The sequence below is a fragment of the Equus quagga genome, chromosome 15 (genome assembly GCF_021613505.1).
Source record: "Equus quagga isolate Etosha38 chromosome 15, UCLA_HA_Equagga_1.0, whole genome shotgun sequence".
In the NCBI taxonomy this organism is placed as follows: Eukaryota; Metazoa; Chordata; class Mammalia; order Perissodactyla; family Equidae; genus Equus; species Equus quagga.
In genome coordinates this window covers 70,148,633-70,171,482 of record NC_060281.1, presented here as the reverse complement: position 1 = coordinate 70,171,482, position 22,850 = coordinate 70,148,633, and the positions used below count along the sequence as shown (strand labels likewise).

Genomic DNA, 22,850 nt, shown 5'->3' with positions numbered 1-22,850 from the left:
GCGGCCCGGCGCGCGGCGGCCCGGCGTCAGGGGTTGGCTCCGCCCGCGGCCGCGCCCCGCGCCTCCGGGCGCGCTCGGCGCCCGCAACTTGGCAAACTTTGGGGGGCTGGGGTCCCGGCGGCGCCCGAGGCCCGCGAGGGTCCCTTTCTTCTTCCTCGCTTGCAGCGCCTGGGGATTTGCTATTTGACCGCTTAATTGTTCTTTTTTTTTAATAGCTAGGTAGGATTGTAGAATTACTTTTTTCTCCCCTTGATTGTGGGGGCAGGGATGGAAAATTACCTGGAGAAAATGGTGGCGACTGGTATTTTTAAGCACATAGATCATTCCAGACGCCGAGGTCTGGCGACTCCCCAGAAGAAGAGCAACCAATTCTTGACATTGATTTCAAATAAATTTCATGTCCCTGTCCGAATTAAGTGGGTTTTAACCCTTTGGGGGCCCAGGCTCCTTTGACGCTGACAAAAGCCAGGGGCCTCGTCCCCTGCAAAAATTCACCCTCGCATCCACGTAGTTTTGCACCTTAACTCAGTCAAATATTTAAGAAGCGCCTACTGTGTGCCGGCACGGTTCCGGGTGCAAGGGTACAAGAATGAACTTGGCGAAGTTTCTACTCTCCTGGAGTTGACCTTACAATTTTTAACCCTCCTTCGACCCCACCCCAGCCCATCCTCAGATCTGTCTGAAGTGCAATCGTCAAACGTATTTTGGAATAGATGACTAAGCTTTTGAAGGTCCTGCTTCTTGGAGTTCTGCTTAAATAGTAAAGCTCGTCAAAATACACAAGATGCCCACCCTTTTCTGCCGTTTTTAATCGCCATGCTTTGCAGATTTTTAAATTAGTCACAGACATTCAGACACATCTGGATCTAGTGAGGAAGGCGTCAACCTGCCCGCCCAAGAGGGAAGGGAACCACCCGTGCCTTTCCTCCTTCCCTGGAGGATGGAAGGGGCAGGTGACACCCCCTCCCCAGCTTAACCAGCACCCCTGGTGATCAGCTTTAGGCTAGTTCAGCCAGGGATGCTCAGTGAAGTTTTATTTCATGAATAAATCAATGTAACCCCCTCCTACCCTGCCCCCGGGGATCCAGGGCTCTAGAGCAGCAGCGTCCAATAGAAACATATTGGGAGCCACATACCTAAAGTTTTTTAGAAGTGATGTTTTCTAAAGTAAAAAGAAACTGGTGAAATTAATAATTTATTTAACACAATAGATCCAGAACAGTATGATTTCAATATGTAATGAATATAAAGAAATTATTAAGATACTTTACGTTCTTTTTATGGTACTAACACTTCCAAACCCAGCCTGTATTTTACACTCACAGCTCGTCTTGATTCAGCCCAGCCACACGTGAAGCGCTCAATAGCTGCAATAGCTGGCAGTTTTCCTATCGGACTGTGCAGGGCTGCAGGCTACAAGCACAGGGCTGGTAAGACAGACACACCTGGGTACTAACTCTGGCTTCACCACCTGTTAGCTGTTTGACTCGGCCTCTATTTCCTTGGGACAAGAATCCAGATCTCGGTAGCCTGCCCTGATCCCCTCTAGACATTTTCTGGGCTATTCTCTTTTGATATTGTATTTTTTACCGCATTGCCCACCCCCCTCACTTTAAGTCCTGATCATCTTTGAAAAATATTTGTTCCTTTTGTTTTTAATTGAGATAGTATTCATTTAGTATGAAATTCACCCTTTTAAAGTATACAGTTCAGTGGTGTTTAGTATATTCACAGAGTTGTGCAACCATCGCCGCTATCTAAATCTAGAATATTTCCATCACGCCCAAAAGAAACTCCATAGCCCACAGCAGTCATTCCTCATTCCCCACTCCCTGTAGCTTTAGGCAACTGCTAATCTACTTTCTGTGTCTATGTATGTGCATATTCTGGACATTTCCTATAAATGGAATCCTACAGTATGTGACCTTTTGTGTCTGGCTTCTTTCACTTAGCATCATGTTTTCAAGGTGCATCCGTGTTGTAGCATCTTTCAGTAGTTTGTTCCTTTTTATGACTGAATAATATTCTATTGTATGGATAAGCCACATTTTGTTTATCCATCCATCAGTTGATGGACATTTGGGTTGTTTCCACTTTTTGGTTATTATGAATACAGCTGCTGTGAACATTTGTGTACAAGATCTTGTGTGAACATGTTTTCAGTTCTTTGAGGTATATACCCAGGAGGGGAATTGCTGGATCATATGGTAACTCTGTGTAACTTTTTGAGGAACTGCCAAATTACTTTCCTTAGTGGCTGCACCATGTTCCATTCCCGCCAACAAGGGATGAGTTCCAAGTGCTTCATATTCTCACCAACACTTTTATTATCTGGCTTTTTTGTTTTAGGCATCCTAGTGGGTGTGAACTGGTTGTGATTTGCATTTCCTTAATGATACTGAGCATCTTTTCATGTGCTTACTGGCCATTTGTATATCTTTTTTTGGAGAAATGTCTATTACAATTCTTTACCCATTTTTAATTGTTTCCTTTTTATGTTAAGTTGTAAGACTTCTTTATTCTGGATACTAGCCCATCCTCAGATATACAATTTGCAAATATTTTCTCCTAGTCTGTGAATTGTCTCCTCATTTTCGTTCCTTCTTTCTTTCTTTTTTTCTGGTGAGGAAGATCAGCCCTGAGCTAACATCTGTTGCTAATCTTCCTTTTCTTGCTTGAGGAAGATTGTCCCTGAGCTAACATCTGTGCCAATCCTCCTTGACTTTGTGATCTGGGACGCCACCACGGCATGGCTTGATAAGCAGTGTATAGGTCCGCGCCCAGGACCTGAACACACGTACCCTGGGCCGCCAAAGCAGAGTGCATGAACCCAACCACTGCGCCACTGGGCTGGCCCCAAAAGCTTTTAATTTTGATGAAGTCCAATTAATCTATTTTTTCTTTTGTTTGCTTGTGCTCTTGGTATCATATCTAATCCAAGATCACAATGATTTTTACCTGTTTTTCCTTTGAACAGTTTTTATAGTTTTTGTTCTTACATTTTGATCTTTGATCCATGTTTAGTTAATTTTTGTGTATGATGTGAGGTGGGTCCAAATTCATACTTTGCATGTGGATATCCAGTTGTCCCAGCGCCATTCATTGAAAACACTATTGTTTCCCCATTGAACCATCTCAACACCTTGTTGAAAATCAATTGATGAGGTGGGCCGGCCCGGTGGTGCAGTGGTTAAATTCACATGTTCTGCTTCTCAGTGGCCCAAGGTTCACCAGTTTGGATCCCAAGTGCGGACATGGCACCACTTGGCAAAAGCCATGCTGTGGTAGGTGTCCCACGTATAAAGTAGAGGAAGACGGGCATGGATGTTAGCTCAGGGCCAGTCTTCCTCAGCAAAAAGAGGAGGGTTGGCAGTAGTTAGCTCAGGGCTAATCTTCCTCAAAAAAAAAAAAAGAAAATCAATTGATGGTGAATATGAGGGTTTATTCCCGGCTCTCAATTCTGTTCCACTGTTCTCTCTGTCCTTCAGGCATACCACACTGCTTCAATTACTGTGGCTTTATAGTGAGCTTTGAACTCAGAAAGTGTGAGTGCTCCAACTTGTTTTTCTTTTTCGAGATTGTTTTGGTTATTCTGGGTCCCTTGCATCACTCTCTGAGTTTTGAGATCAGCTTGCCCATTTTTGCAAAAAAAAAAAAAAAAATGCAATTGGAATTTTGAAAGGGCCTGTACTCAATCTGTGCATTAGCGCAGGGTGTAGTCCATCTTAACTGCAATGCTTTCAGTCCATGAACGCAGGACGTCTTTCCATTTATGTAGGTCTTATTGGTTTAATTTCAACAGTGTTTTATAGTTTTCAGTGTGCAAGTCTTGTACTTCTTGGGTTAAATTTATTCCTAAGTATTTCATTATTTTTCGTGGAACTGTTTTCTTAATTTTTGGATTGATCATTGTTAGTGTATAGAAATACAACTGAGGGGGCCGGCCCCGTGGCTGAGTGGTTAAGTTCGCGCGCTCTGCTGCGGTGGCCCAGGGTTTCGCTGGTTCGGATCCTGGGCGCGGACATGGCACTGCTCATCAGGCCATGTTGAGGCGGCGTCCCACATCCCACAACTAGAAGGACCTGCAACTAAGACATACAACTATGTACGGGGGGTTTGGGAAGATAAAGCAGAAAAAAAAAAAAAGAAGATTGGCAACAGTTGCTAGCTCAGGTGCCAATCTTTAAAAAATAAAATAAAATAAAAAGAAATACAACTGAATTTTGCATATTGTCTTGTATCCTACAACTTTCCTGAACTCTTATTAGCTCTAATACTTTTTTTGTGTCTGTGTGTAGATTCTTTAGGGCTTTCTGTGTCTAAGATCATATCATCTCCAAATAGAGTTTGACTTCTTTCTTCCCAAATGGGATGTCTTTTGTTCCTCTTTCTCACCTAACTGCCATGACTAGAACCTCAAGGACAGAACTATAGGACAATGTTGGATAGAAGTGGTGGGAGCAGACATACTTGTCTTGTTCCTGATCGTAGCGGGCAAGTGTTTAGGTTTTCACTGCTACATCTGATGTGAACTGTGGGCATTTCATAGAGGCCGTTTATCAAGTTGAGGAAGTTCCCTTCTATTCCAGTTTGTTGAGTGTTTTATCATGAAAAGAGAGTTGGGTTTTGTCAAATGCTTTTTCTGCATCTATTCAGATCATGTGGGTCCCCCCTCCTTTTTTTTTTTTTTTTTTTGAGGAAGATTAGCCCTGAGCTAACATCTGCTGCCAATTCTCCTCTTTTTTGCTGAGGAAGACCGGCCCTCCTGAGCTAAGATCCGTGCCCATCTTCCTCCACTTTACATGTGGGACACCTGTCACAGCATGGCTTGCCAAGCAGTGCCATGTCCACACCCGGGATCCGAACCAGCGGACCCCAGGCCTCCAAAGTGGAACATGCGAACTTAACCGCTGTGCCACCAGGGCGGCCCCAGTTTTTTCCCCTTTATTCAACAAATATTTATAGAGAGTCCACCAAATTTCAGGCACTATTCTAGGGGCAGGAGAAGACAATCTCCATGTTGTCATGAAGCTTATTGTTCCAGGAATGGCAGCCACATTTAGCTATTCCCTCTTACCCCACCACACTGGAACCATTACCTTAACCCTCGCCTCCCACTAGTTCTTCTTCGGACCAGACTGGGCTTATGACCCTGGTACTTGTCCATTCCCACATCATCGCTTTCATTACACCAACTTGCCCTTGTGCTCCACTTGGCAAACTCCTGTTCATCCATCAAAGCCCAGCTCAACTATCCCCACCTCTGAAAAGTCTTCCCTGGCTGGCTGCTCCTCTGTTAACGCCTGCTATTGCACTTAATCTGCTCTGTCTCCTGCATGAGTCTGAGCTTCTCGACGGAAAGAACTACACCCTTGAATGTTCTGGTCAGCCACATAGAACATTCCACAAGGGTCTCAGTGTGCTCCTAGCAATGAGACCAAATGTGATCAGTTCTCCTCTGCTGGAGGACTCCAGCTCTCACCCTTCTTCCTGCTCACAACTCACTTTCCATAACAGATGGGTTAGTTTCCTGGGGCTGCGATAACAAGTTACCGCTAACTTGGGGGCTTACAACAACAGAAATTGATTCTCAGTTCTGGAGGCCAGAAGTCTGAGCCATGCGCCCTCCAGAGGCCCTAGGGAAGAATCCTGTGCCTCTTCAGCTCCCGCTCACTCCAGGTGTTCCTTGGCTTGTGGCAGCATCACTCCAATCCTGCCTTCAGGTGGCCTTCTTCTCTATGTGTCTTCTCTTCTAAGAACACTTGTCAGTGGATTTAAGACCCACTCAAATCCAGAATGATCTCACTTTAAGACCTTAAAATCTCATTTCAAGACCTTCAATTAATAACATCTGCAAAGACCTTTATTTATTTATTTTCTTGCTGAGGAAGATGTGCCCTGAGCTAACATCTGTGCCAATCTTCCTCTATTTTGTATGTGGGTCGCCTGCCACAGCATGGCTGCCAATGGGTGGTGTAGGTCTGTGCCCAGGAACCAAACTTGGGCCTGCTGAAGCAGAGCGCACCGAACTTAACCACTAGGCCACGGGGCTGGACCCTGGAAAGACCTTTTTTTTAAAAAAGGTCACATTTACAGATTCTAGGCGGACATATCTTTTTGGGGCCACCATTCAACCCACTACAACAGGCTTCAAAAACAATTGGGATTTTTTTCCCTTTGTGCTCTTCCTTGTCTAAGAGTTAAAACCCCCTAAGAGGGGAAAGAAATCTTCGTAGTGGCTGCACTAACAAGCATCTGTATGCAGTTCACTCAAAGAGGCACCTTTTAATGAGTGGTTTCAGAACGATCCAGAGTGGCTCCTTATTAGTTCAGTGGGCATTTCACAGAGCGGCTTGCCAGGAAGCACAGATGAATGAAGGAGAGAGAAGGGGGAGCCCAGGGAAAGAGCCTGGCATGGAAGAAAATCAGGAGGCCAGTTCGAGCTGTGGATCCACCATAAACCTCTCCGCAGGCCACAAATAAGTTGTTTCAACTCCCTGGGCCGTAGTTTCTTCCATAAGATTAGGGAGGTTTGATGGGGTGCAGCTCTAAGAAGTCTCGAAATCCTAACATCCTTCTAAGAAGGCAGACGGACAACACACATGCCATTTTCTCTAGTGAAAAGCATCAGCCCGGAAAGGCCTTTGAGACATTTGGAGCTGTTTCCATCACCAGACAACAGCCCTAAAGTGGGGTGCACCTGTCTGGGTGGTAAGAAGGGCGACTCAGAAGAGAGAATATTAGAACTTCTGTTTATGTGGGGTTTACCGTCTACATATTAGCACAGTAGCACATGTATAACTCACAGATAACTTAGCAAACAGTAGTGGAGGTATGCTCAGAAATGTGTGTTGTTTTTTTTAATTGGAATATGTGACCAAAAGTGTTTACAGACCACTGATCCAAGAAACTAGTTAAGTAGGTGGCCCGACCCAACAGTTTGACAGCCAGACAAGCTGTGGGTGAAGTGTCATGATTAGCCTGTCACAGTTGCTGACTCCAAATTGGTCTATGTCCTCAGGACAGTAAAACCATACTTTCTAGCAAGTTGGGTTTTGATCAGAGGTCTACTCCCAAATTTATTAATTTTCAGTTATGTTTCTGCCATGACTCTGTTTTTTAGACTAGGAGTCAGCAAGCTTTTCCTGTAATGGTCAAAGAGTGAATACTGTAGGCTTTGCAGGCAATATAGTCTCAAACCACACAGCTCTGCCATTATGGCGCTAAAGCGGCCTTAGACAATACATAAAAGGATGGGCATGACCGGGTTCCAGTAAAACTTTATATATGAACACAAATTTGAATTTCATGTAATTTTCACATGATACACAATTTTCTTCTTTTTTTCAACCATTTAAGAAAGTAACTTAGCTTGCAGGGTCATTCACAAACAGGTAGTGGACTGGATTTGACCTGGGGACTAGTTTGCCAGTCCCTGTTTTAGATCACAAAAGTTTGTTTCTTAAGCCTGATCCCCTATGGCTAGAACAATAAAAATAGGACATGCTAGCTTCTCAGGACATCGTGACCCTCTTTTCATATCAATACTTTTGAACAAGAAACACACACATGCAAAAACCTAAACTGTGGGGACAGAAAACTAAACAGAAACCCACTATTAATGCAAGAACTGAGAGCATTGTGTCATTTATCTTATCCAGGACTAGAGATGAAAGGAAGAGTTGTAGGGGCCTCCTATTGCTCTAATCAGTGGGCATCTACATAAAACACAACTTTCTACTGAAGGTTCATGTTGTTGAATTTCCCAATTTCCTACAATTAATAATTTATTCTAGTTTGGATTTCCTCAGTAATTCAAGGGCTCGCAGATTGATCTTTGTGAAAATGAATCGTGCCTGGAACAAAGGTAAACAACAGAAGCTAGAGCATTTTTGTGATGCTCAAAAACTTACCCTCTAAAGCTCCCCAAGAAAGGATCCTGAAGAAACTGGCAAGAATGACAGCCTTAGGAGGAGGAATGGGGCCAAGCGGTAGGAGCAGAGAGAAAACAATGTTCACTGTATGTTCTCCTCTGCCTGTTGACTTCTGTCATGTGCGGGTGTTACTTATTCAAGCAAACAACCAATCGAAAACGTAAAAATTAAGTATTTCAGACTAATTTAGCATCCCCCTAGCCATCTCACCTTTGCGGACACTTATTGGTAATTCTTAACCCAGTGACGACGATTTGCAACATTTAGCGTGACACCTGCCTCTCCTAACCCAGTGATGCACTTCACGCCCCGATCGGGCAGCTTTCAGAGGACGAAGCCAACTTGCTGAGAACTGGACTCTAAAAATAAGCATTTTGCACATTTCTTTTAGCCTCTTTTCTCTCCATAAAGGCCTTCACAGATGGCTTCTTTACATCATGCTCTCAAATGACTAGCTGATAAATATTCATACTTATGGAAATTGTATTGTACACACTCCAAACCCCCAGCCACCTAACTTTTATATTTTCTATATATCAGGGGTGGTACCCCCTTGACATGGGCCTTGTCCTCTGTAAAACACACAGATCGCGCAGGCACACACGCACACAGATCACAGACACTAGCTTTTTGCCTCTTTATGACTATTTCGTCTAGGGCAGTGGTTCTCAACCAGGGGCAATTCTGCCCCTCACAGGACATTTGGCAATGTCTGGAGACATTTTGGGTTGTCGTAACTGGGGGTGGGAGGTGCAGTGGGTACTACTGGCCTCTAGTGGATAGAGGCCAGGGATGCTACTCAACAGCCTACAACGCACAGGACAGCACCTCCAAAAGAATGGCCTGGCCTGAATGTCAGTAGTGCCCAGGCCCAGGGGCTCACATGGTGAGGCTGAACACAGACTCGAGCACAGATAAGAGGCTGAAGGGAACAAGGTCAAAGCAAACTGGAACTGTAACAGAAAAACGGTGCGGATGGTGGAGGCTCCATATGAAGTCTGGTCTCTTATTGCTGACTCAAATTCATATTCAATTTATTAAGGTTATACACTGAAAAACAAGTTTCCTCTCAGGCTTCAAGCTCAACTTACAAATATTTGAGTAAAATTTAAGTTAAAATGTAAAACACTCCCTTTCACTTGTTCTTCAGTTAATGCTCAATTATCTCGTGTATTTAACAAATTAAGTTCCCCTAAACATGAACACCATTTACAAATTTGATTAGATTCCCTTAAGCATTTCAATCTACAAATTGAATGAGTCTCTCAAGCATTTCAAACCCCACAGAGAGAAGACCCAAACAAGCTATACTCCAAACGTTTAAAAACACCCATCCATGTACCCCATCCTCCCTCCCACCCACGGCCTTTCTCCAGGTCTGGAGGGCAGCAGCACGACCTCCCGGCCCAGACCGCCCGGGCTGGCCAGGCCCCCACCCCTTCATCTGTGGACTGAGTGAGGGTGCTCGCGCCTGTCAGGGGCAGGGAGGATTTCTTTAACCACACACACGGGGCAAAGAATCTAGTTGCTATTCTCTCGCGTGCCAAACTGTTCTCCTTTCTGTGGTGTCTTTTCGCCTGTTCTTTCCGAAATTCTCTGGCTTCCCAGGTCCAGTGCAAGGAGCTGGCTGGAGTTCTCGGCCAATCATTATTTCTCTATCAATGAGCCCCAGAGCTCAGTACTGGCATAAAATAGCCGCACTCCCTTCTCTCCACCCACTCCAGCTCCCTCGAGGCAATCTGGTGCCAGCGCATTGCTCAGTCACCTGAGTCAACACGCCAATGGCCCCACCCTCAGGTGCTCGTAGCATTCCTGTTTTCTTCCTAACTCCCAGGACCACCAGAATCTTACCTCTCACTTGTTTACTGTCTCCAATATTAGACTAACTACCCACGAGGAATCACCTGCTGGGGACGGCATGTGGCCCAATGCTAGTCACGTAGCGGCTGCTTGCTGAACACTAACTGAACAAATGAATATTAACACAAGCACCAATTCCACAAAAGTTAGAAACTAAAAGGCCTTCATAGCTTATGAGCAAAGTAACTTCATCTGAAAACTACAGGAGGACTGGGGCCAGCCCCATGGCCGAGTGGTTAAGTTCGCACACACTGCTTTGGCGGCCCAGGGTTTCGCTGGTTTGGATCCTGGGAGCAGACATGGCACTGCTCATCAGGCCATGCTGAGGTGGCGTCCCACATGCCACAACTAGAAGGACCTACAACTAAAATATGCAACTATACACTGGGGGGATTGGGAGAGAAAAAGCAGAAGAAAAAAATACTATGGGAGGATTGAGGACTGTGGAGACAAACAAAGCAAGCACTCCACAGGAAGGGCACACACTAAGTGCTCCATACCCCCTGAGGGTGGTCACTAGTTTCTGTTTTGTTTCTTCATAAGCAGAGCTCGAATCTTGGACGCACAGACTGGGTGGCTGCTCAACACCGGGAATGGATTTTAAATCGGGAGCCTTGTATCCCCAAGTCCTCCAACACAATGCTCGCGGCTACCCTCCTGTTTTGTGGTATCTTTCAGGGAAGACACCCCATGACCTGAGTTTCGGGGACAGTGGTAGGTGGCAGGACCTCGCCCAGGCCTGTGGTACTGTCTGACCATCAGACAGCGTGTATACTTCCTGCTCTGATGAGCGCTGGCTTCCATTTTATCCACGAGATCAACAGGCGAGCAGCCTTCTATCACTCACGTTAAATAACAGTGCCGAGAGGACAGAAGTCCAAGCTCCCAGATGGAAAGCAGCTCTCCAGGGGAGCGTGGCAGCACTGACACAGCTCCAGCAGCTGCTCGGAACCCAGACCAAGAAAGCACGAAGAGAGAAGGAGCGTATCAGCCAGTTTAATTTATTTAAGAATCTTACAAAAAAAGAAAACAAAAACAAAAACAAAAACCACAGTAACAACAAAAAACTAAATACAGAATTTGTTACGCTTCATGGTTAATCGTTTTTCACTTGCAAGGGTAAACCTCACTAAATGCAGCCAATACATTTTTATTGCATGAGACCCAATTTTTAAAGTTACACATCAAAACGGTCTTAACAATTGTTTCTGGACACTTAGTACTGCATTCCCGTGGAAGGCTGAAGGAAGCAGTGCAGTATCACCAGAACAGTGTGTACCCTTCATACACTGACGGACATTCGAAACGGAATAGCAATATAAAAAGGGAGATTTAAAAAAACAGAATGAAATAAAAACAACCAAAAGAGTTACATCCACCTTTGTTTCAAATTGTCTTTGGATTCCATCGCATGTTGTCTCAAGATGCACCATGGCAGGCGAGGCAAGGAAAGATCTAGGCCTGCGTATAAAAGTACCCTTTGCTCAGCGGAGGTAGAGCCTGGCCAGGGTTTTATTGCAGAGATACAGCGTACCTCTTCCCACCTCTCATGGTTGATGGTAGACACAAGTGGTTATTGAAAAAGAATATCAGTAGTTTGCAAATTCAGTATAAACCATGAACAGAATGATTTTTTCGGATGGCGTGAGACTGCAATGTGCTACGTAGAAAAAAAGCTCTCTGCCCCAGAAAGTGGAAGTCAGAAAGAAGGCTCAAGCTTCTTTACCCTCTTCAGTGCCACAAATACTGTCAAAGTAAGAAAGGCCCTTAGGGCAGGGCAGGTGGAAAAGCCAGCAGTTCTCCCTAAGGGGCCCATGGACTGACCTTCGGCCTGAGGAGGCCTGAATTGCAAGTATCAAAAAGAAGCAACTTTCCCAGTCTGCATCCCCTGCTCGGCTCTGCACTACAGGGGCAGTCTCAGCTTCACGCGCCCTGCCACCCTGCTGCCGCTGCGACGGCGGCTGCTGCAAACCGCACAGTTGAGCCGCTCCCCGGAGCCACAGGCGGCAAGCTGGGCAGGGCAGGCCTTCACACCAGAGCTGGGCTCCGGCAGGCCCTAGTTCACGGCCAGTTAGGTTCCCAAGACTCGCCTAAACACAAACTGTTAAATTTTCCACAAGTCTGCCAAGTTCAATAGTAATGAATGAAACGTGCACATGAATTCAAGGCTCAAGAAATGCTCGTGGCAATCTTTCCTAAAAGTTATGAGAAACATTTTCTTAAAGGTTTAAAATCTGTAAGGAAAAACCCAACATTTGCCTCCCAGGTGACGGCCACCACCATTTTCCTGAGCCAGCCCTGGGTCTTCCCTAGGGGCAACACTAATTGTTAAGAAGACCTTAATCCAGCTCAGCTCCTAGGTTTATGTCTGATCCTGTCAAGATAAATCCACCAGTCCCTGTGGCAGAGTAGCTCGGGGATCCTACTGGCCAGTCCTTCTGCGGTTAAGTGCCTGTTTTACCCTCAGCACAGAATCAACCCACGAGCTGAAGGCTCCTGGAAGCCCCGCAACAGTTGTGTTGCTCTCTTTTGGAAGACAACTGCTCCTTAAAGTACATTCTCTAATGTTACCTGTCAATATGGACACCCGCATGTACCAGGCCTCTCTCCCCATAAATATCCTGAACAGACGAGAGCAGAAGTGGATTATCTGTGCCGATTGCAAAGTAAATTTCTGACTATTATTTGTAGGTTAAAAGTACAGGCCCAACTTCTCAAAGAAACAGAAAGTTTGCAGCAGCAGCAGGCCATTAAATCACTATTCAGATCTGTAAGGTTTTCCTCTCAGCTAGAGTCACACAGATGAACTTTGGTGCAGGCCTGAAAAAGTGCAAGGGTAGGAACAAGTCGGGTTTACTGAAGAACTAAGTTTGATCCCAAATGCACTGAAGAAGTTAGAGGAGCTTAAAGAAGTCTTGGGAAGAAATTTTTTTATGTGAAAACATCAGGCTCACTATAGCTTCCAAAGAGCAACATAAATGAGCAGAACTAGTCATATAATGACAGTATCAGAAATTGCACTCAAGTACATTCCCCCCAATACAACGCATTGCACAGAGTAAAAATCTGTAATAAAAACGCAAAACACAATCAGGCGTGTTGAAAAGTATTAACACAAAACAGACATAAGAATTCTATAGTCTATAGTAAAGATGCACAACTGAATTCTAAAATATATGAACAAATTCAACTAAGAAGTTTTTCATACTTTTCTTCATTAAAAAAAAATTATAAGATGCCCCATATGCGGAGTCAAGAAAAGAATAAATAGGACTGAAAGGAGGAGGGAAAAGGGAAAAATAAGTGGGTAAGATCCCAATTTACAAGAAATATTTACATTCAGAATTCAAAAGAACTCAACATCTCTATATATACACATTTATGTACATATATATAAGTACAGCATACAATTAGAAGGTGGGTTTTGGGTTTCACCTCAAGTACTCAGAAGATTACTAGCTAGCTTGAGTTGCAGGTATCTAGATGTGTTTCCTTTGCTTACACGCCCTTAAAAGACACTGCATTTGTACAGACCATTGGCATCCAACAAGGAATTTTTACAAAGGGTTTTTGTTCGCAGCTGTAGTCACGACATGGACTGCTTACTGAATTCGAGCAGCCACATGTACACAGTGCGTGTGCAAGGGATGATGTGAGCTGGGGAGACCCCAGACACAGCAAGGGGAATCAACCAATGCCCATCATCACAGTGGTTGCCTTTGTCACTGGGACGCTTGAACTGACCAAACATCTACTAACTGGATCCCAAGCCTCACAGCGACTGTTGTATAGCACCATTCTTGGAAATGATCACATACCACTCGGGCACATTTTTAAAATGAGAGCATTTTGATAAGAACCTTTCTCTGAATATCTTATCAAGAAAAGGACCCAAGGGAAAAATACCTTTCCTCTGCCCCTACTTTCATAAATTGAGATGCAACAATCATTTCTAATCTATTGCTTTTTCCCTCATGCTAAACTGGAAAGTGGAACGAGTAGAGGAAACGGTTCTCATTTCTGTGAATGCTGTCCTGGTACCCTTTCTTGTCATGCCCGTTAGACACTGTTCTAATATCATCACATGGAGATTAGCAAATGAATGCCCAGGGGCTACAGGCAGAAAATTGTGCCTCTAAATATTATATTCCCTGGGAGTTTGGTAATCTAGAACTTTAACTTTTATAGATGAAACAAAATAAAACTAAAAGGTTTGTTGTTGCAACTCAAAAAGTTTTCTGAAGTGCTAATTAATGGGATAGGAATAAATATATATACACACACACTACTACATTGTTTTGGATGCAGATTCTTGGTAACATATATAGATGCGAAGAAAAAAAAGAGTGTATCTGTAATTTAGCAGCAAAAAGGGAAAACTGCTTAAGATATTTACTTTTTGAGCAAATTGTGTTTAAAGAAATACTTTGTTAATACTTTCAGGAATTCACATCATTGATACATATCTGGATAGTCCCATTTAACTGCAGATAGAGACCATGTGGTATGGAGGTTGCTAAATTAGGGGAACATTTAATTCCCCCCAAAATACCATTTGAATGGCTCTGGACTTGGGAAGTGGTTTTCAGTACAATTGACACTGCAAACTCTGAAAACACCAACATGATTTACAATCAAGCCTTTGTGCTCAGAGCCATATTGCTAAAAAGGGAGAAAAGGCATTGCAGAGGCCAAATGGACTCATGTTGAGTTCAACAAGGCCCCTGGGTTCAGACGTGGCATTCAGATCCTGAAATATGTGGATCTGTTTTACAGAAGCTAGCTGTTGTTAAGACTTGATTTTTTGATAAAGGGGGACCTTGAATGCTGGGTTTCCCTACGTTGGCCAACCTGAACTTGCTTGGACAAGGGCACAGTGTAAAGGTCATCTGTTCACCTCCCAAGAGAGGGCAGTGCAGCAGACTCAGTGCTCACAGGCACACCACACCATGACGGGCATGGGCATGCGGCATCTCAGCTCCCCATCCATTTACACTGGTTGCCTTTTTGAGGCCTACTTTAAGAGTTTTCAGAGGCCTTATTTCTGGGCCTTATTTTTAAAAAGCAAAACAAAGTTGTTCTACAAAGAACAGAACATACATATGCCCCTTTGTGTCAAGACAGCTATCCCAAGAGCAAGCATGAACTGTGGGGGTGAACTAACCGCGCGCTAAAGAATCCTCATGACGCTGTTCGGAAAAAACTGTAACCTGCTTTTAAAAGATACCCTCACACACACAAAAAGGAAACTGGGCCAACAGCCTCTGAGCATCTATCTTCCCCAACCCTGCCATGTTGTCTCACTGGAGGGGGCAGGTTTGCTGTGCTTCCCCTCCCCAGCTCTGTTTCACCTCGGTCTGTTCATGGAAGCTGACTGCGCTACCGGTCTAAAAACAGGACTGACTCGGAAGGTTTGCTGCAGGTGGGACAATTCTGTTCTTGGCTGTCAGCTGGGTCTAGTGGCCCTAACAAGGGACACTGGTTGATATTCATACGGATCACTGCCTGAGATATAAGGACTAGACTGAGGATCAAAGTTGCATCCACTGGGCAAAATACACCAAAGAAGAGAAATTATTCTCAATGTGTCCTTTCAGGCATCGAGAATAGATAAATCCAAAGGAAGGAAACTCACGGTAAACTTGACATAACCAAACTCAAGTTAAAGAAACACAAAAGGATGAAAGTCTTAGCTTTCCATCACTTAACAGACATCTCACTCAATTCTGTGAAGAGTTTAAAAAGTAACAAAGGAGAACAATTCAACTTGAGTAACGCTCAAAAGTCCTATCACTTTTACCCCTTCCTCAACACCATCTCAGTTTTGAGGGGTAGGTTTTAAGCCAAAATATCAGACTACCTGGAATGCTGAGCGACACGCGAGCTCTGCAGAATCCCCATCACAGACTCCTGAGGGGGTGAGGCCTAAGCAAGAGTCCACTTCGGGTTACATTATAACTTTTTATTTGACATCTACAAGACTGTGCTATCTTGCAGCTTTTGACCAGGTTTATACAATCTCAATTTTTCAATAGTGCAACCTGTGCAAGCAAAAAAAAGGAAAGGAAAAAAAAAGGAAACAAAAAGATCAATTGTCCCCTCACTTGTTTTTATAAACATCTATTATAGGCAAAACAAAACTTACCCATATTATAGATAAGTGTCTATTCACATTTGTACATTACCATTTTTAACAGCTTGAGAGAAACTCTACAATGTCTTACAACACATTAAACAATATTCAAGTTACTGGGTAACAACAATAACAACAAGAAATAAACATACAGCAGAAGCCTCAAGTGTTTCCTCATTGTCTAGTTTACAACTCAAGTACGGTTTCCTTTTTCATAAGTGACAAAGCAAATTAAGATAATAAGGTAAAAAAAAAAAGATTCTTTGCAAGATGGAAGCCAATTTGTACTTCTTTCTAAAACTATCTTTAAGTTAAGGAAAATGTAATTTTAAGAAAAGCAGGCTTACAGCCATTTTTGCAGCACATTAGGAATACTATTAATATGTTAAAATTAACTTTTAAGAGTTTTATCACAAAAAAAAGTATGTACTCATTACCTTGACAAGAAACCTGGGGCAAGGAGAATGGGGAGGTAGGGGGGAAAGGGACTCGCAGGGTTAGAAGCAACACCCAGGTATAAACACTATAAAAATGCAATAACCAATGCTGTACATCGACACACGTTTCTGTCACTTGACTTCTGTGTTAATCTTGTTTACGCATGCTTTCAGAGACATGCACTGTCAGAACAAAAACCAGAAAAGAACCTGAATGCAGGATACGCAACTTTCATTTCATGCTTTAATAAACCTATTATTTAGTAAGTTGGAAAAAGAAATCAATATATATTTGCTATATTTATAGACTCAAACACATGCATCTGGGGATAACTCCCACAGCAATGGCATGGATGGACTGCGTTAACCCTGAGCACTGGATAACGTAAAAGTAAAGCCAGTTTGGGAAGTTCCAAGCATTTTTAAACCAATTGTGGTTTGTAGCTTTTAAGAAACTCAGAAGTAAACAAACAGACTGACACACACGCACGCACACAGAGCCCTCTGCTCGCCCAGAGTGAAAGCAGATGGGAAGTACCATGGGGAAGCAAAGGGAAGACATGTGGGCCACCATCGGCACCGCTGACTTTCAGTTTTGCTATCTATTCCAGGTTTGTCCTTATTCCCCAAAAAATTAACTAGAGAGAGCACAACTGAAAAAAATTATAATTCTTTGGAAACTGTCCCTGATTTTTATGCAAATGATATGCTTCAACAGCATTTCAGATACATCCATGTTGAAACCTGTCTGTTCTTATGCGTTGCTCAAGTTGGCGATGCTCTGGGGGTGACGCTGCTGCCAGAGCTGTTTCTGTTGGACAGCAAGCTGTTGAGACTGGTCTGAAGTTGACAGGAGATTTACAAGAGGAGAGACACAATTTGCAGGAATGATCAAACCTGCAATTAGAAACAAGAATTTATAAAGGCTGCATCCAGGAGAAACCATACTGTATCTTACAGCTTCACAGCAAATTCTAAGGAGGCATAATATTAAGTGTAACGAACAAGACTCCACACAAAAACTAAATGAATACCTAATAACTAAAATAGCCCCTTCATGAGTATCACAATTCCTCAGCAGCATTACCCCCAAATACCTGAGCATATGTCTAGTGTAACACCATCTCCTTGGTAGAGGAACAGAAGGTCAAGTATGGTACCTTTCTATCTACTATCTTTGCAGCTCCACAAATGTATCCGAACACCACCTTCACTGGCATGACTACTGTACCAAGACGACGACAGAACAGTGGCTGCAAATTCAAATGCTTACTAAAGCAGGTAACTTCTAAGTGGCCACAGTGTGGATGCTAGGAAACCGGAAGAGTATAAACCCTGGGTAAGGGCACTTTAACTCCTCCTGTGTGGGACTAGGGGCTCAAAGTTTCAGAGAAGCTATTGTGTTTTTTTAAAAGATGATGCAAATCCAGACTTTTGATATGATTTTATGTTGGCAACTAATTCAAATGAAAACTTGCAATAACCAAAAATACTCAAGGGTCAAAAAGATGTTCACGGACTGACTTTGGCCTACAGGCTGCCAACCTGCAATCTATTATACAGAGGAAGGCTGCTGCAAATGAAATAAAGGTAAAGCAATAGAGAAAGTACAATAACTGGATGGATTGCTGTGAAGCCTGTAATTGGGTGAATGGTGGGAACAGCTAGCCTGGTTTGCCCTTACTCCCTGCAGGACTCCAGTCCATCCTCTGTGCACAGTGGCTTTGAGTTCCATAGTCTCAATCTGGCTAAATGAACATAAAATGTAGACTTTTATATTCTACCAGCTAGAGAATCCTGGGTAAGAGGCAGAGCTTGGTCTTCACATCAGGGAGCCTACGAAGATGGTTAACAGTGAGGAAGGGGAGCAAGAAGCAGAAGAGAGCAGCATAAAATAAAACGACCACATCAGAATTTGAGCCAGAATCAACAATGTCCTTTCAAAGGCTTACCTTATGTTCAACCGTTTAAGAAGATACAAAAGCAAGCTCTACCCCACTACTGGAATAGATGAAGAGATTCTAAGATGTTAGAAGCAAAATAAGAAAGAAACAGAATCTGATTTTTTTCCCACAGCTCAAACCAAAAAAAATTAGACTCACCTACAATCCGCTGTCCATCCTCCGTTCTTAGCCGAACTATCTGCATTTTCACGTTTGTGCCACTGACAGATGCTAAAACACCCTCAACTTTTGTCCAGACACTCAGTACTGAGCCACATAATACATAATATGTGCGGCAACGAAGACCTATTTCACAAACCAATCCCAAACTTGCTTTTTTGCAATTGCCACGCCTAGGATAGATGGGAGGAGGGGGGATATATATTTATAAATATACATATACATGTACACACACACACGGCTTGCAAGGTCTACCCAAATTCCAAATGGATAATGTCCTAGCACCATTCCCTTTACTGACAGTTTCTTAGATTACAATCTTTTGACATATTGGATTACCCTTTGCTATTTAAGGTATCACTACTGATTTTTAAAATTAGTTATTTCTGGGGCCTGAGCCCCTGTAAAAGGGCTGATTTACTGGTTTTGATCCATTTAAGCATTTGCCATTTTAACATCCATTAGTTTGCTGTATTAACGCTAGCTTATGAAATAATCCTGCCAGTTATTTCTATAGTATTAAACTACCAATAAATAAATAAATAAACAAATAAAATCTGATAGGTGGGAAAGGACTCAAGAAACAAACAAAAAATGAAACCATATGTAATTTTTTTTAAAACTGTGAAAAAGGAAGACATACTAAAATTTTATGCTAAAAATTATTTTCACAATTCACAATAAAAAGGTCTTTCCAGTATTAATTCAAGATGAATTTAATGCACAGCAGTAGGGCACTTTTCTTGCTAAAACTCAAAGCAAATGTTTTAGAGGACTTTTGTAGAGTAACTTTTAAAATATTTTATCTTAAAGGCTCTTCCTAAGTTAATTTCCAACAGGACTAATTTACTTCAAAATGCAAACAGCAATCATTGCTCACATCAAAGCAAATGTATTTACCTACATATGTCTAAAAAACTACCTAAAATTCATCGATACTCTATATCCCTTTTCATAAAGTGGGTCATATATGACACTAACTATTTAATGGGTAAGAAAACACTGAAGAGAATTCAGATTTGTAGGGTATGAAAATACCCGATACAAGGTCCTCAGATGAACACTGTAAGGGGTATTACACAACGACTTGAAAGAACACACCTCCGGCTGGCCTAGCGGCACGGCAGGATCAGCTTGAGGGCTCAACAACATAAGTTTTCTGGCGCTATCAGCTACCTGAGGCATCTCTGTGGTTTCCCAGAAGATCCCTAGCCTTAAAAATAAAACTGACTTGGGACACCAGTAAAGTTTTGAGAAAAAAAGAGAAGGAAAAAATAAAGGAAGGGAAGGAGCAGAGAAGAAGAGAGAAAAAGTAAGTCTTAACACTAAGAATAACAGTTAAGTCCATGCTGCCAGACACCAATTGGTTGGAAGTAACAGCATCAGTGAAGAGCAGAGGGGACATCTAAACAGCATGCGGTCCATGCCCATCGAACAAGTACTTCTGACTGAAAGAACACCACCTGACAATAATCTGTTCATGTACTTATAGGTTCAGACAGCTAAAGAGTGAAGCCATGTTTAAATTAAATCTTTTTTTTGAGGAAGACCAGCCCTGAGCTAACCACTGCCAGTCCTCCTTTCCTTGCCGAGGAAGCCCGGCCCTGAGCCAACATCCGTGCCCGTCTTCCTCTACTCTACACGTGGGACGCCTACCACAGCACGGCAGGCCAAGCAGTGCCACGTCCGCACCCGGGATCTGAACTGGTGAACCCTGAGCTGACGAAGTGGAATGTGCGAACTTAACCGCTGCGCCACTGGGCCGGCCCCTATATTAAATCTTGATCACGCTTTGCAATATATGATGAGAAACATGAAAATACTAACCAATAAGCATGAGTACAAGTATCTGCAGATGAATTATACTGATCTAACCAATGGACCAGGGCATCATCAGATACTACCTGTGAAAATAAGACAAAAATTCCATTGAAACAGTATTGTTTTAAACAAATTGGCTGCCTCATCTGCTCTCTAAAGCTAACAAAATCATTTCTATACAGAAAACCTGGCCCTTGCCACTGGTTGCATTTGAAGGCCATTCATAAACTTGTGCCATTAAGTCCCTCCTATGTAATACATTTGTCAAATAGCTAGCTTACTGATAATCATTTTCAAGTGAAAATGGCTAGGAAGAATAGTAATATAGGGTAATACTAATGATAAAATAATAACTAATAACAATGTTAGGAAAAAGCCATTTATTGTTTTTCTAGAAATCACTGCAAAAGACAGTCTTGCACATCTTCTCTTTATTTAAAAAATTCTATTTTTTGTAGTTAGCACTAGAAACTTCCTTTTCTGACAATACAAGCTCTTTCAAATAATCATCTTGCAAGTTTCTTAATGGTTTAAGCATTAAGACTACAATATTAATGTAACAAAGTCAGATAAAGTTTTTTCTGAAAACAATTTCCCAGTAATCAAATAGAAAAAAATTGACAAAATAATTTTATAAATAGACACAAAGCTCTCCTAAACATAGTTTCAATATGTTATTACAAGTATTCTATATAGCATAATGCACAAATGAACAAATACCTTCTTATATTTCTTTTTTAGATCAGCATAAATTTCTAATTTGAGCTGTTTCCCAGTATTTGGTCTATAAACTAAGAAAAGCTTCTTTTTAGGGTTCACTTCTTTAACTAAGATAGCAGTTTTCTTGTTGTTTCTTATCTGTTAAAAAAAAATGAGAAACATACAGATTCAATACCACACACATTAAAACATGCTTGTTTTTTGTACCATCACATCCGCAAATATAATCCTTTGAGAGACGGTAATGCTAAATAAGTACATGAATATGCAACTGCAAGAAAGGATGACAACTGCATGTGTAACCAAATTTAACAGTCGCACCAAAATGAAAGCTCCTAGACCTTAATTCTGAGGTAGGCTGAAGGCACGGGCAGAAAACTGTTTGAAATCAGCTCAAAAGCACCAATGCCCGGTGGAAATCGTTTCACCTCTTCCAGTCCATGCACCTGGACACTCAGCCCCAGCAGCCTCAGAGATCCGTGAGGCAGGAATCTAGGCAGTGGGCACGAAGGGTCTTCACAGGAAAATCCTTTTATCTCTACTGTATGTTTAAAGTTTTTCATAATAAAAAAAATTACTCTCCTTCAAGTTAGGAAGAAATATAACCTCCAAGATAAAGATTTTAATCACCCACAGTCTTCTGAATTCATCTAATCCATGAGTGCTGCCCACCATGTGGTTGCAGTGAGGGTGAAATGGCTATTACAGGACAAAGGGATCTGTAAACGGTAAAGCCACAGCAGGAGAAAGCCAAAACGTGGAACAAATAAGACATGCGTATGAAGAAGTGGAAGAAAAGGATGCATTAAACAAACGATGGAACTTAAATATCTTTTTAAAACTTATTTTAAGTTGGACTTATGAAAGAAATCCTGAGAAGAAATTATAAAAGGCCCCATTTAACTCAAGGAAAAATAAGTTTGGAAAATTAATATCTCCTGTAAAGAAAGGTGAAAAATTTCTAAGCAACAATCTTTGGAAAAACAAGTTTCAAAGTAAAGACACTTCCCCAGCTCTCCCACAATATAAATCATTTGTTGAGCTACTTTTTATATTAAGACACTGATAAAAGAAAAAGACAATGTTTTACTTTTCTCTTCAAGTATATTAAATGTCCTTTGTCTTTTACTTGTTGAAATTCTTTGAACACTGTTTACATAATTACTGCAAAATCTACAAAATAATAGTTACGGTGAAAATTACTTTTTAAATTGTTTATCATTTGATGCGAGACACTCAAACGTCTCACACTCAGAGGAGAGTGTTAAAGCACATAACAGTGTGATCTATCTTGACAGTGCCAGGTTAATTCATTGTAACTATAAATCATCACACTATAGTGGAAAGAAAAGTGATCCTGACACGGTTTTCCTCACGTTAACACACATTTAACACACTGTGAAGCATGTGTGCTTGTTGCTGTGCAAGTTGAAAGACAAGCGGCTGCACCTTCCCAGAACGATGCCTCTTCCAGGGCCACCACTCCTCACATCCAGCTGCCTGCACCATGCAGGAAGTAACAAAGCACCAATGTTACCACATCTTGTCACTCAAGGGATGCTGGGGATCGGCATTTCCATCAAAATCTACCAAGGTTTAAACTCTGGCAACAACTTCAAATGAAAAACAACCACCAATACCCTATGTAGACCAATCAAAACCCCATCTAAGAGAGAAATCTGAATAAAATCTGGTGAATTCTACCAATATCCTGGTTGTGATATTACACTATAGTTTTGTAAAATGTTACCACTGGAAAAACTGGATTAGGAACCAGTAAACTAGGCCTGTGGACCAAATCTGGCCTGAAGCTCCTAAGCTT

The 22,850-nt window shown here is 42.3% G+C and overlaps 1 protein-coding gene across 5 annotated transcripts in view; it reads right to left on the bottom strand.

Annotated features, from left to right (window-relative positions):
• Positions 1-10,776: 10,776 nt before the first annotated feature.
• SBNO1 (strawberry notch homolog 1) overlaps positions 10,777-22,850 on the bottom strand; it is a 53,315-nt gene continuing 41,241 nt past the window's right edge. For all 5 annotated transcript variants that reach the window (XM_046639258.1, XM_046639256.1, XM_046639257.1 and 2 more), the window contains 4 exons: positions 21,029-21,166; positions 20,315-20,391; positions 18,467-18,660; positions 10,777-17,261 (listed from right to left, as the gene is read on the bottom strand). In XM_046639258.1, the coding sequence (XP_046495214.1) occupies positions 17,119-17,261; positions 18,467-18,660; positions 20,315-20,391; positions 21,029-21,166 (552 nt within the window). In that variant the 3' untranslated portion in view covers positions 10,777-17,118. The remainder of the gene's footprint in view (positions 17,262-18,466; positions 18,661-20,314; positions 20,392-21,028; positions 21,167-22,850) is intronic.